The 14,320-nt window shown below is 46.8% G+C and overlaps 1 protein-coding gene across 2 annotated transcripts in view; it reads right to left on the bottom strand.

The window, feature by feature from the left end:
* Positions 1-14,320, bottom strand: part of ELOVL2 (ELOVL fatty acid elongase 2) — a 49,309-nt gene that overhangs the window by 16,596 nt on the left and 18,393 nt on the right. For both annotated transcript variants that reach the window (XM_070778415.1, XM_070778416.1), the window contains exon 2: positions 3,930-3,993. In XM_070778415.1, coding sequence (XP_070634516.1) covers positions 3,930-3,993 — 64 coding nt within the window. The remainder of the gene's footprint in view (positions 1-3,929; positions 3,994-14,320) is intronic.

Below are 14,320 nucleotides of genomic sequence, written 5' to 3'. Positions count from 1 at the left end.
TGCTCCTTTTTGTTGTAGTCTAGAGAGAGAAAATGGTTTGGCCCAGAATTATGAGAACTTCACACTGACTCCGATCTCTGTAAACAGAGCTGTTGGAGCTGGGTTCTCCCTTTCCGGGATCCCTCTGGTCCCCAGAGCCCCAGTTCCCCTTCTGCTCCCTGCCACCCGACCTAGCCCCGGGCTCTCCACATCCCGTCCTGCAGAGCACAGTTTCTATGAGCCAAGTGCCTTCTCGAGCTCTGTGGCATCACTGATGCTGTGAACTTCCCGCATCTGTGACGGAGCTGAAAGTTAAGGGGAGCGTTCCTGCAGGTAACAAGTTATCTTTTGCACAAGGGGCTCATAACCATCTGTCCTGAGGTCTGCACACCGTGCCACTTCCTAATGTCCACTTCCACATCTAAAGCCTGCGCGTCCTTCAAGGCCCATGTCAAGGGCCTGGCCTCTGAAGGAAGCCACTTCCCACTGCTCTTCCATAACTACAACTCTTCAGTGTAACAAAACAGTTATCAATTTACAGTTTGCATGTTATCATGGCGATAGTGTGTGTGCTGGTCGCTCAGTCGTGTCCAACTCTTCACGACCCCATGGGCTGTAGCTTGCCAGGGTCCTTTGTTCATGGGATTTCCCAGGCAAGAATACTCGAGTGGGTTCCCTTCTCCAGGGGATCTTCTTGACCCAGGGATTGAACCCAGGTCTCCTGCATTGCAGGCAGATTCTTAACCATCTGAGCCACCAGGGAAGCCCGTGTGGCTATAGCACTGTTTTTATAATGAACATTTGCTGAGCACTGATTCTGTGCCACACACAGACCTAAAGCCTTTTATATGTGTTAACTTAAAATTCTCAAAACAATCTAATTATATAGGTGATCTTATTTTGAACAGCTATATAGAGGTGTCATTGCCATATACAAAAAATCCTGCACACTTTTCCTGTGTACAATCTGATGAGTTTGCTACTGCTAAGTCACTTCAGTTGTGTCCGACTCTGTGCGACCCCATAGACAGCAGCCCACCAGGCTCCCCCGTCCCTGGGATTCTCCAGGCAAGAACACTGGAGTGGGTTGCCATTTCCTTCTCCAATGCAGGAAAGTGAAAAGTGAAAGTGAAGTCACTCACTCGTGTCCGACTCTTAGCGACCCCATGGACTGCAGCCTACCAGGCTCCTCCGTCCATGGGATTTTCCAGGCAAGAGTACTGGAGTGGGATGCCATTCATATGCAAACCCCTGTGCTGCCAACACCACAGTCAAGGTGATGGATAACTCCATCCTATAGGTGGAATTATCTCTGGTTTACAATAGAGAAAAACTGAGTAAAACAGTTAAGTAACTTGCACTAAACCCTACCCTGCCTCTGCTTATGGTATTGAGTTAAACAGTGTCCCCCAGAAAGGTGTGTTCAGGTCCAAACTCCTGGTCTCTGTAGATGCGGTCCTACTGAGAAATAGGGCCTTTGCAGACACAAACCGGCTAACATGAGGCTGTACCAGGTGAGGTGGGCCCTGCTCAGGGAACTGTGTCCTGAGAAGAAGGGGAGGTGCAGGAGGAGAAGGCCACGTGGAGACGGAGGCAGAGACAGGGGTGATGGAGCGATGGAGCTCCAGGGCAGCGGCCGGAAAGCCCTGAGCGGGAGGTGTGGACAGAGCGCTCCCGGAAGCGCAGGGCGGGCAAGGCTCTGCTGACACCGTGTTTCCAGAACAGGGAGAGAATGAACTGCTGTTGTCTTAAGCCGCACAGTCTGTGGGAGTTTTGCTACAACAGCCCCGGAAACGAACACATGCGGTTGACTTCCGCGCTTTCTGTCTCAGAGGTTGTGGTTTCAGGCCCCAGCCAGTGTACTCTGAGAGGTGAGACTACCTTGTATTTCTACTCAGTCTCACTCGTAACTTACAGCTGCTTAGTGTGGAGGTGAAGGGCACAGTCATCAAACGCATGCCCGCCGACAGGTCAAGTACGTGATGCAGTGCTCAAGGCTGTGACTGTCTTGTGTCACAGTCCTGTAAACAATGGCCATGGTTGTTAGGGAGGCTCACAATTGCCCTAACCAAAACTCAGGACCGAGCACTTATAAATCATCGTCTTTGGGACCTGAGACGTTAACTCTGCAGCGGGGTCAGGTATTTGCCCAGAACAATCTCTCTGTATGGTGCCAACATGGCACGGGTACAGCCGGAAAAGGCTTGGGGACGCCTGTCGGTTCCGCAGGGGATTTGCCACACGATTTCAGCCCAGCCACTTCTCAAGGGAGAGGAGGGTGCCTGCCGGCCGGGAGGCTCAGCCTCCTGTCACTACAGACGTCACCTGATCAGCGATCAACTGTCAACCTCACAGTCTCCTCGCAGCAAAGGAAATTTCCATAAAAATGACCCAAACTGAGCAAACAACTGCAATCCCGTCCTTAACTGCTCCTGTCCACGTAATTCCAGGTGACAGTGGCCTCACTGATGCCAAAGCTCAGTGTGACCTTGGCTCAGACACTGCCTGTTAAGTCTCTGGTGGAGACGTCACGTGCTGGCCCGTCACCCGGAAGCCCCGCGTGCCTGCTGGAGTGCCATGCCCTCGACACTGCCTGCTACAGCAGTGCCGCAGAGGGCATGTCACACAAAGTGGGCTACGAGCGACCGACATCCCACTCTGCCCGCCCCACGGCGTCATCACAAGGAGGAAATGGAAAACAAAACGAAGACCAAAGACAATGTGAATACACAGATGAGTATATTTGAAAGCTCTCTACAATCAGAGTAGCATCTCACTAACACTATGCAAGTGGTCACGCTCAGGACAGTTTACGCAGCCTGTGTCCCAGCATGATTCTATTTAAAGATTCTGAGAAACTGGAAAACCTCATTTCCCTCTCCTCCCACCCCCTAATGCTGAGCAGACAACTTGTAAATTCTCCAGCTTTGTGAACCAGCAAGGCTCAAGGGAAACAAAAGCATGCTCTTGAGACTTTCCTCATTTATTTGCAAAATACATAGTGTCTAATAGGTTCCTAGGACCGTTAAGACACCGTGGAGATACCAGTCATGGGTCCTGTCCTCATGGAAGAAAGAGCTATTAATCAAGTGCATGAAGGAAATAAACAGAAGCTGAAACAGAGCATAATGAGAGGTTTAAGAGTCGCTGCTTTTGAGGGCAGATCTCCGCCGTCCTGGTGAGGGAAAGGCTATCTGAGGAGGGGACGGTTAAGCGGACATCTGACAGTGTAAGAAGGAGCTGACCGTGCTGGGGAGCAGCAGCATAGGAATGAATTTTACACTCAGAGGAAGGAAAAGATGTCTAGAGCATGGGGAGAATGGACAGCTGGGGCCGGACAGTACAGGGCTGCGTGGTCCACGAGGAGCTGGGTTTTATCCTGAGGACGCAGGGAAGACCTGATGGGTTTTAAGCTAGAGTGCTGCACAATATGACTTAGGCTTTTGAAGTCTTACTGCAGCTGCCACTGAGCAGACGATGAGGAAGGGCAGCCGCGTCAGGAGGCCCCCCGTGGTCTGAGTGGGCGGTGATGGACGAACCACCAGGACCCTCCGGATGGCTGGGAGCTGAGGAGTCTGAACCATGGCTCTGGGCAGGGAAAGCCCAGAGTGTCTAGAGGGAGTCTATAGGACAGGGAGGGGCAGAGAGACCGTGTGTGAGGATGTGGGAGGCGGGTGGAGGAGGGGAAAAGAGGAAGAAGCAGGCTTGGAAGGAAAGGACTGCCACCATGGCAGCCGTGGAGGGACCAGAGACACGGATGGCACTGCGCTGTGTTCCTGCCCCCAGGAGAGGCTGGAGGGCAGGAGGCGGGGGCCCTGCAGGGACGGGGGAGGGGCGGCAGGTCTCTCAGGGGAGGCGCCGGACTGTTCCCCAGACACCTGCAAGGGCACCATCCTCTTCTCTAACTAGACGGTGCTCCTTCCACATTGAGTTCTCAAGTTCTCACTCACCCCGAGGTCCAAACATATTGTCCAAAAAAGCATTGACTTCATCATCAAAGGCCTTTAGATGCTCCTGAAAAGACAAAGAAAAAATGATTTAAGCAGATGCTTCTGGAATCTCTCAAAATGAACCACTGCCAACACCACACGGTTGACAGAATCCAAGGGTCCTGGCCTCGGGGACTTTTGACTGCGGAGATTTACGGGAGGTGGACCAGGGATGCGGCCTCACCATCACCAGCCTGTAAGGACTGGGAAGGAAACAGTTTCTCTTTCCATGTCTTAGGTAAAAGGAGTCCTGGAGGACAGTTTGGAACCTTCAAACGCTGAAGGGTGACTGACTGTCCCATGTCCTTTGAGAATGCTTAGAGAGGTAGAAGCTTCTCCACAAACAACTCCTACCGTTGCAGTTCCTGGGCTATGCGCAAACCACATGGAAGTCTACACCCGCAGGACACACACAACATCTGTGTGCAAGCCACAGGGAGAGTCTACACCCGCAGGATGCACATAACATCTGTGTGCAAGCCACAGGGAGAGTCTACACCTGCAGGACGCACATAATGTTTGTATGCAAGCCACAGAGTCTACACCCGCAGGACGCACATAATGTCTGAGCAAGCCACAGGGACAATCTACACCCATAGGATGCACGTAACGTCTGTGGGCAAGCCACAGAGAGTCTACACTCGCAGGATGTGTGAAATATCTGTGTGCAAGCCACAGGGAGAGTCTACACCCACAGGACACAACCTAATATTAAAGAAAAATTCAGCTGAACTGTATTTCACAAAGCTAAACATAAAACTACAAAGACAACTCATTTTTCAAGGAAGGAAATTAGGTACTATGGCTATTTTTCCCATTGTCTTTATGTTTTGTTTTTCAAAACATTTTCAGTACATTAGCATCCATTTACTATTACAATAGATAGTGTCACTAGGGTACCCCAAATTAATTACCGCCACTTTAGTGGGTTCAGGGTGGGACTGGAGAGTTTCTGCTGAGCATCGGGTGGCTGATAAACTGGCTGCTGGCCCCTCTTCACGCTGGAGTGCCATCACACCGCTCAGAATACCTGCTCAGGTGTTCCCTTCCCCTGCTGCTAAGGTCTGGAGCACCTCCTCCAGGAAAGGTAGGAAGAGAAGAACAATGCACAGTGTTCCTAGGAAAGGGAACTCTGACAAGGATTTCAGGTGAGTGGACTGGTCTTTGACAGCAAGTGAGTTTCCTGGATGGTTGTCAGGAAGTTCACGCAGAACATTCTCCCTGATCAACAGCTGGTGTGCAGTCAAACGCAGTTTATTCTCAAAGAAAATCTAAGTGCCACAGAGGAGACTCAGAAAAGAAGACGTGTGTGTTGGTGATCAGCACTTACTGTCTGCACCTGTCCCACATTCATGACATTGATCTGGAGGGAATTTCAAGGAAACGTAGGTCTCTGGGAACCTCAGGCAGCTTGGGGAGGAGGATGAGGATGAAAGACGAGCATTTATGAGCACCCACGACTTGCTGACCAGTGAATTAGGACCTTTATTACTTCACTGTATCTCTATGGAAAGTATATAGACTCAACTGGGCTTCCTTGGTGGCTCAGTGGGAAAGAGTCCACCTGCCAGTGCCGGAGACACGGGTTTGATCCCTGGTCCGGGAAGACCCCACATGCGGCGGAGCAACTAAGCCCGCACGCCTCAGCTACTGAGCCTGGGCTGTGTGCCTGGAGCCCGTGCTCTGCAACAAGAAGAGGCCTCAATGAGAAGCCCGCGCACCACAGCTACAGAGGAGCCCCTCGTGCCCCAGCTAGAGACAAGCCCACACAGCAATGAAGACCCAGCACAGCCAAAAATATATAAATAGATAAATTAGAAAAAAAAAAAAAACAAACAACTATCTGAACTAAACCCACTTTGGAAGATTTTAAATAGGGTTTTTATCTTTGGTTTCCATGAGGGACATCCTGGGAGACCTCCAGATTGGGGAAAGGTCAGTTACCTAACATCTCAAGGTGAAACGGTTTTATTTGCGCTGCTGTCCAAATAGGGCAGACCTGTCTAGAGGCCTCTCATTCCCAAGCAAAGAAGGTTAACCTCGCTGATGTACCCACCCTCACAACAAACACCAACGAAATCTTTTCCATTGCCACATCTACCCACAATGCTTAAACTTTCCCAGTTTGTTTGCTAGCATTCAAAATCCATCTTCCAGTGTCAGCAGATCTAATACAATGCTGAAAGTCACAAGGCTTGTATTACTTCTATTATCTTTCAGAAATTCAGTCACAGTGGAGGAAAACAAAAACAAAAGAAAAGCTAAGAAGAGAAGACAGGAAGAGTAAACAGAATGAAAGATAACTATGAATGAATTCTTTGTCATTAACTTCATGATTTATTAACCAATTTTCTGGACATTACCATGTATCAGCACCATGTTAGATGCTGACATATGAAGTCAAATGAGGCATGGCCCTTATCGTCACATAGGCTAACAGACAAGTCATCAGTAATTAGGGGTCAGTTTCTTAAGTATGATAGGAAGGGTTAACAGCGGTGCGCTGTAAGAACCATGAGAAAGGAAATGTTGCCGCTGCTGCTGCTGCTAAGTCGCTTCAGTCGTGTCCGACTCTGTGCGACCCCATAGACGGCAGCCCACCAGGCACCTCCATCCCTGGGATTCTCCAGGCAAGAACACTGGAGCGGGTTGCCATTTCCTTCTCCAATGCATGAAAGTGAAAAGTGAAAGCGAAGTCACTCCAGCCATAAAAAAGCGTCCTTGAGTATATTGTTCATAATTCCATGAATAAAAAGGGAAAGAAGGTTGTTCCCAAGGTGGGGGGCGGGGGGAGTCCTGGGTTTTTCTGGTGGCAAAGAAGGTGGTAAAGAATCCACCTGCCAAGACAGGAGACACGGGTTTGATCTTTGGTCCAGGAAGATCCCACATGCTGCAGAGCAACTAATAAACCCATGGGCCACAACCACTTAGCCTGTGCTCGAGGGCCCAGGGAGCCACAACTACTGAAGCCCACTCTCTGCGATGAGAGAAGCCGCTGCGATGAGAAGCCCAAGCACCGAAACTAGAGTCGGCCCTGCTCGCCCCGACTAGAGAAAAGCCTGCACAGCAACGAAAACCCAGCACAGCCAAATAAATAAATAGTTTAAAAAAAATAAACATACTTTAAAAAAAAAAAAGAAAAATCCTGCCATCTGTGACAACGTGGGTGGACCTTGAGGGCGTGATGCTGGGTGAACAGATAAGTCAGAGAGAGAAACAAATACCATATGATCTCACTTACGTACGGAATCTGAAAGAAACAAAACCAAACCGAGATACAGAGAACAGATCGCTGGTTGCCAGAGGTGGGGGCTGGGAGGTGGGAGAAGCGCTGAAGGGGTCAAAAGGTACAAACTTTCAGTTATTAAACAAGATTGAGCCCCAGCGATGCAACGTGCAGCATGGTGACCACAGTCAGCAACACTGTGTTGGCACCACTGTGTGTAAAATACACAGCTCGTGGGAAGCCGCTACACAGCACAGGAGGCTCTGCTCAGTGCTCGGTGACGACCTAGATGAGTGGCTGGGGGGAGCTGGGCAGGGGAGATGTGTATACTTATGGCTGCTGGCTGGGCTTCCCTGGTGGCTCAGATGATAAAGAATCCCCTGCAATGCAGGAGACATGGGTTTGAGCCCTGGGTTGGGAAGATCCTTGGAGAAGGAAATGGCAAAACCCACTCCAGTATTCTTGCTGGAGAATCCCGTGGACAGAGGAACCTGACAGGCTACAGTCCATTGGGTCGCAGAGTCAGACATGACTGAGCAACTAACAGCAGGCCACTGTGGCTGATTCCCGCTGTCGTTCAACAGAAGCTAACGCAACACTGTAAAGCGATTATACTCCAATTTACAAAATAATAGCAATACTGTATTGAGTATTTGAAAGTTGCTAAGAGAGTAGATCTTAAAAGTTATCATCACAAGAAAAAAATGGTAACTGTTCATGTTAACTAGACTTACTGTGGTGTTCATTTTGCAATATCTATAAATTCCAGATCACTATACTGTACACCCGAAACAAAAGGAAAAATACTAGATTTCATTTAAATCTCTTATAAATTTAGTCTTCCAAGGAGGAGCTGCCGCTTTGTTGAGTTTTGAAGGATTCCAGGACATCGTCTAGACGAAGAGGAAGCAGCAGCAAACACACGGAGACACGGCTCAGCTGGGAGACGCTCGTGGCCAGGGCCCCTGGTGACCTTTCTGCCAGACAGAAGCAAAGCGAACCGGGGAAGGTCAGAAACCTGAGGACAATTACCTCTTTGGTTCTGAGTTCTTTAAAACTGTTATTGAGGATGCAGTTTAAAAAGACAAGGATGAGATGGCTTCGGAAGAACAAATCAGAGTTCCCACCGGGTCAGGAAAAGGTAAGCTGAAGTACAGAGTTGGGGCAGCGTTAGTCACCCAGGACGAACTCCGAGCAAAGGGTGAGAGCGGAGCCTGGGTACCGAGTTCGCAGCTGCACTCTGGGTCCGGCGTGTGGAAACACAGGCGGATCAATGGATAAACAGACTGTGATATAGCCTACAATGAAATACTACTCTGCAACATAAAGGAATGAACTATTGATGCAAACACGTGTTGATGAATCTCAAAATTATGATGTTGCATTAAAGAAGCTAGACCCCCCCCCAAAAAATACACAGCTTCCATTTACATGAAATTCCAGAAAATAAAAAATTATCTGTGTCACACAAAATCAGTGGTTGCCCAGGGCAGCAGGAGAGAGGAGCAGAATAGCCTTCAAAAATGAGAGGGAAACAGGGAACATTTTCATACACACGTGTGAGAGAATTTCTAGCAGCAGAACGACACCCCAAGGTGTGCGAAGGGTGTTGTTCTTTAGGGAAAAAAATCTAGTGGGAAATGATTCCATATGGAAAGTAGCATTTACAGAGAAGAATAAAGAGCATCCGAAATGTCTCTACCTGATCACAGAGCCTCAACCCAGAGCCAGCTAACCTCCGCCCACCTGACCACATTCACTGCCACGCCAGCATTCCCTCCCACACCCCCAGCATCCCACCCCAGGAGCAGTGCTGGGGGTCACGCCTGCGCCCGCCTTCAGAGACCACCCATCGATATCACATCATCCTTCACTTTCACTCTACCTGAAGTACTGCGTCACTCATAAAAGAAAGTTTGGGGACATCACCATAGATTTCTTTTTTAAAGCTTTCACTGAACACAACTAAAAGTTTTCCATGCTCTAATTTCATGCTCTTGAAATGTGCTTTGATTATAATCAAGGCTTCCCAGGTGGCCCAAGTGGTAAAGGACCTGCCTGTCAATGCAGGAGATGTAAGAGACACACGTTCGATCCCTGGGTTGGGAAAATCCCCTGCAGGAGGGCATGGCAACCCACTCCAGTGCTCTTGCCTGGAGAATCTCCATGGACCGGGAACTGGGCAGGCATGGGGTCACAGAGTCAGACATGACTGAGGTGACTGAGCACAGCACCGAGCACTTCACTGCATATTCTACTCTGTGAAACTCACACTCACTGTACACTGTGAGTCTGTAACTGTACACTGGTTATGTGGCCACACATTTCACAGGCAGTTTAGTAATTACCTGTCTCTACAAACCCATTGGACAGCGTCTGCACTGTGGAAACAGAAATAAAATCACTTTTCCTTTTATGTGTTGTATCTGAATACAATATGCTGAAAGTGGCCTACTGAGGAAGAGTGCAGAGAAACTGGTGGCCCCTTTTGATCAGGATGCTGTATTTCTATTAAAGTATCAGAAGCCTGCATTCACACTCACACCAGTTAGTCACTGTCAACAAGCATTTCCAGGTACGTCTCATGTTGCGTGCGTGCATGCTCAGTCGTGTCCGATTCTTTGCGACTCCATGGACTGTGGTCAGCCAGGCTCCTCTGTCCATGGGATTTTAAAGGCAAGAGTACTAGAGCAGATTGCCATTATGCTGCTGCTGCTGCTGCTAAGTTCCTTCAGTCGTGTCTGACTCTTAGCCACCCCATGGACTGCAGCCCACCAGGCTCCTCCGTCCATGGGATTTTCCAGGCAAGAGTACTGGAGTGGGGTGCCATTGCCATCTCCGAGGTTGCCATTATGTTTCATGTTAATTGCTATTAAATTCAAGCTTTACCCATTCTATACTTACACAACTGATTTTTTTTTACTTGAATGGAATTTAGACCTTTATCCCTTTTGAATTTATCTTCATTTCCAGCCCCACCTTGTACTCTGAAGATTATGCAAACTCCAAATATTTATTTTCCCTTTGGGCTTAGTCACTTTTAAAGTCTCGGCACCTTTATTCAAATTACTAATTAAAACAAGTGGCATAGTCTGCGTGTTACAAACTGAATGTTTGTTTCTCTCATATTGGTATGTTGAAGCCTCTCCCCCAATGACAGGGCCTTTGGGAGATAATTAGATTTTGATGACCTGATGAGGGTGGGTCTTCATGATCGGATTAGTGCCCTAATTATATTAGATTCCCCTGCCAGTCGTTTTGCAAGTTATTACCTTCTCTTCAAGAATAAGGAAAGAAAACTGAACCAACATTATTTCTTTTATAATATTCTGGTTTCATTAAAAGATATTATTAAATAACTTGCCTTAATTTCAAGTGTATAAAGTGAAATCTGCTATACAGAAAAAGAGTCAATCTCACAGTTAGAAAATACAGCCATTCAGGGATTCTATACGGGGTATGTGAGGAGCCAGGAAAGCTGCTAAGGCTGCGATGCAAGATATTTGCAATGATTACCACAACTTCTATTTCCCCAGGAAGTTGTGAGTGAATACCAAACTCCTTGGAGATTTAACCCAAGGCCAGATAGTTGTATTCAGGACACCTTGGAACAGTACCAGCTTCTGTGTTTGGGCACATGGCGAAGAATGAAGCTCTTTCACAATTAACAGCAGTGATGAAAGGAGATTCTGTTTGTATGTGCTCTGGTTATCAAGTGCTGACCAGAGGGGAGGCAGGTTGGCTGTTCTGCATGTACAAGTGCTATCCTTCCAAAAATGAAAACAAAGCAATGTTTTTAATGGTTTCTTGTAAAAGACATGGGCCAGACTTTATTTCTAATTTTTAGCGATAATCACATCTTTGTCTTCTACCTACTTATACATCTATATTCTATTTCTATATGGTCTAAAAATATCTACAGGGACTTCCCTGGCAGCCCAGTGGTTAGGACTTTGCCTTTCAACGCAGGGGGTGTGGGTTTGATCCCTGGTTGGGGGGCTAAGATCCCACATGCCTCAGGCCCCCAAAATCAAAACTTAAAACAGAAACAATATTGTAGCAAGTTTAATAAAGACTTTAAAAATGGTCCACATTAAAAAAAAAAAACCAACCTCAAAAACAATACCCACAGCATTTCAGTAAATTCATGGTAACATCAAAAGATGTGTACTGCTAATCCTAAGAGACATCTATGAGTCACATGGAGAGAGACTATATTATATTCTCCTCCTTTCAAGCTATAAAAATCAACCGATAAGCGGGGGTTACTGGGCACCCCAGCATCTCCCCCTGCTGAGGGAGAGCCTCATCACATCCGCTCTGTTTCAAGTATTAGTCATAGTGACAGTTGCATCGCACTTCACCATGTACGGCCTTTTCTAAAAGACAAGGGAAAATCTACCTTTTCCTTAACATTTTAATCCAGATGTCAAATCAAACTGAGCACCGTTAGCAGGCTCTAAGACGAAAAGAAGTCATAGAAAGGCAAAATGCAGTCTGAGCTGTATGTGAAGAAGAAAAAAAAGAGGCTTTTTTTGATGGTCACCCATTGGTCATAGCAAACACCCTCTTCCAACAACACAAGAGAAGACTCTACACATGGACATCACCAGATGGTCAACACCGAAATCAGACTGATTATATTCTTTGCAGCCAAAGATGGAGAAGCTCTATACAGTCAGCAAAAACAAGACTGGAAGCTGACTCTGGCTCAGATCATGAACTCCTTATTGCCAAATTCAGACTTAAATTGAAGAAAGTGGGGAAAACCACTAGACCATTCAGGTATGAGCTAAATCAAATCCCTTATGATTATACAGTGGAAGTGAGAAATAGATTTAAGGGACTAGATCTGATAGAGTGCCTGATGAACTATGGAATGAGGTTCGTGACATTGTACAGGAGACAGGGATCAAGACCATCCCCATGGAAAAGAAATGCAAAAAAGCAAAATGCCTGTCTGAGAAGGCCTTACAAATAGCTGTGAAAAGAAGAGAAGTGAAAAGCAAAGGAGAAAAGGAAAGATATAAGCATCTGAATGCAGAGTTCCAAAGAATAGCAAGGAGAGATAAGAAAGCCTTCCTCAGTGATCAATGCAAAGATATAGAGGAAAACAACAGAATGGGAAAGACTAGGGATCTCTTCAAGAAAATTAGAGATACCAAGGGAACACTTCATGCAAAGATGGGCTTGATACAGGACAGAAATGATATGGACCTAACAGAAGCAGAAGATATTAGGAAGAGGTGGCAAGAATACACAGAAGAACTGTACAAATAAGATCTTGATGACCAAGATAATCATGATGGTGTAATCACTCACCTACAGCCAGACATCCTGGAATGGGAAGTCAAGTGGGCCTTAGAAAGCATCACTAGGAACAAAGCTTGTGGAGGTGATGGAATTCCACTTGAGCTATTTCAAATCCTGAAAGATGATGCTGTGAAAGTGTTGCACTCAATATGCCAGCAAATTTGGAAAACTCAGCAGTGGCCACAGGACTGGAAAAGGTCAGTTTTCATTCCAATCCCAAAGAAAGGCAATACCAAAGAATGTTCAAACTACTGCACAATTGTATTCATCTCACAGGCTAGGAAAGTAATGCTCAAAATTCTCCAAGCAAGGCTTCAGCAGTATGTGAACCATGAAGTTCCAGATGTTCAAGCTGGTTTTAGAAAAGGCAGAGGAACCAGAGATCAAATTGCCAACATCTGCTGGATCATCGAAAAAGCAGGAGAGTTCCAGAAAAACATCTATTTCTGCTTTATTGACTATGCCAAAGCCTTTGACTGTGTGGATCACAATAAACTGTGGAAAATTCTGAAAAAGATGGGAACACCAGACCACCTGACCTGCCTCTTGAGAAACCTATTTGCAGGTCAGGAAGCAACCATTAGAACTGGACATGAAACAACAGACTGGTTCCAAATAGGAAAAGGAGTACGTCAAGGCTGTATATTGTCACCCTGCTTATTTAACTTCTATGCAGAGTACATCATGAGAAACACTGGGCTGGAAGAAGCACAAGCTGGAATCAAGATTGCCGGGAGAAATCTCAATAACCTCAGATATGCAGATGACACCACCCTTATGGCAGAAAGTGAAGAGGAGCTAAAAAGTCTCTTGATGAAAGTGAAAGAGGAGAGTAAAAAAGTTGGCTTAAAGCTCAACATTCAGAAAACGAAGATCATGGCATCTGGTCCCATCACTTCATGGGAAATAGATGGGGAAATAGTGGAAACAGTGTCAGACTTAATTTTTTGGGCTCCAAAATCACTGCAGATGGTGACTGCAGCCATGAAATTAAAAGACGCTTACTCCTTGGAAGGAAAGTTATGACCAACCTAGATAGCATATTGAAAAGCAGAGACATTACTTTGCCAACAAAGGTCCGTCTAGTCAAGGCTATGGTTTTTCCAGTGGTCATGTATGGATGTGAGAGTTGGACTGTGAAGAAAGCTGAGTGCCGAAGAATTGATGCTTTTGAACTGTGGTGTTGGAGAAGACTCTTGAGAGTCCCTTGGACTGCAAGGAGATCCAACCAGTCCATCCTAAAGGAGATCAGTCCTGGGTGTTCATTGGAAGGACTGATGCTGAAGTTGAAATTCCAATACTTTGGCCACCTCATGCGAAGAGCTGACTCATTGGAAAAGACCCTGATGCTGGGAGGGATTGGGGGAAGGAGGAGTAGGGGACGAAAGAGGATGAGATGGCTGGGTGGCATTACCGACTCGATGGACATGACTGTGAGTGAACTCCGGGAGTTGGTGATGGACAGGGAGACCTGGCATGCTGTGATTCATGGGGTTGCAAAGAGTCGGACACAACTGAGCGACTGAACTGAACTGAACTGAACTGACATTTATGATGACGTCAGAATTTTACACACTGATTTTAGGTACCTCATGTTATTCTGAGCACCTTCTGGATGTCACCTTAATTAATGTCATCAATCAACATTCAACCATCAGGCCAACACTGTCTCCCAAAACACTGCACTGAGGATAAAAATAAGACAACTCTATGGGGGGTGTGGAGAGAAGAGAGCAGTGAGAAGTATTATCTATTTGACAGATGAGATAAGGCAGAAGATACAATGATTATAACTATACATCATGCATGGCTA

This window comes from Bos indicus, chromosome 23 (assembly GCF_029378745.1).
Source record: "Bos indicus isolate NIAB-ARS_2022 breed Sahiwal x Tharparkar chromosome 23, NIAB-ARS_B.indTharparkar_mat_pri_1.0, whole genome shotgun sequence".
Classification (NCBI taxonomy): Eukaryota; Metazoa; Chordata; class Mammalia; order Artiodactyla; family Bovidae; genus Bos; species Bos indicus.
The sequence above is the reverse complement of the archived record's forward strand: the minus strand, read 5'-3'. Positions and strand labels throughout refer to the sequence as shown.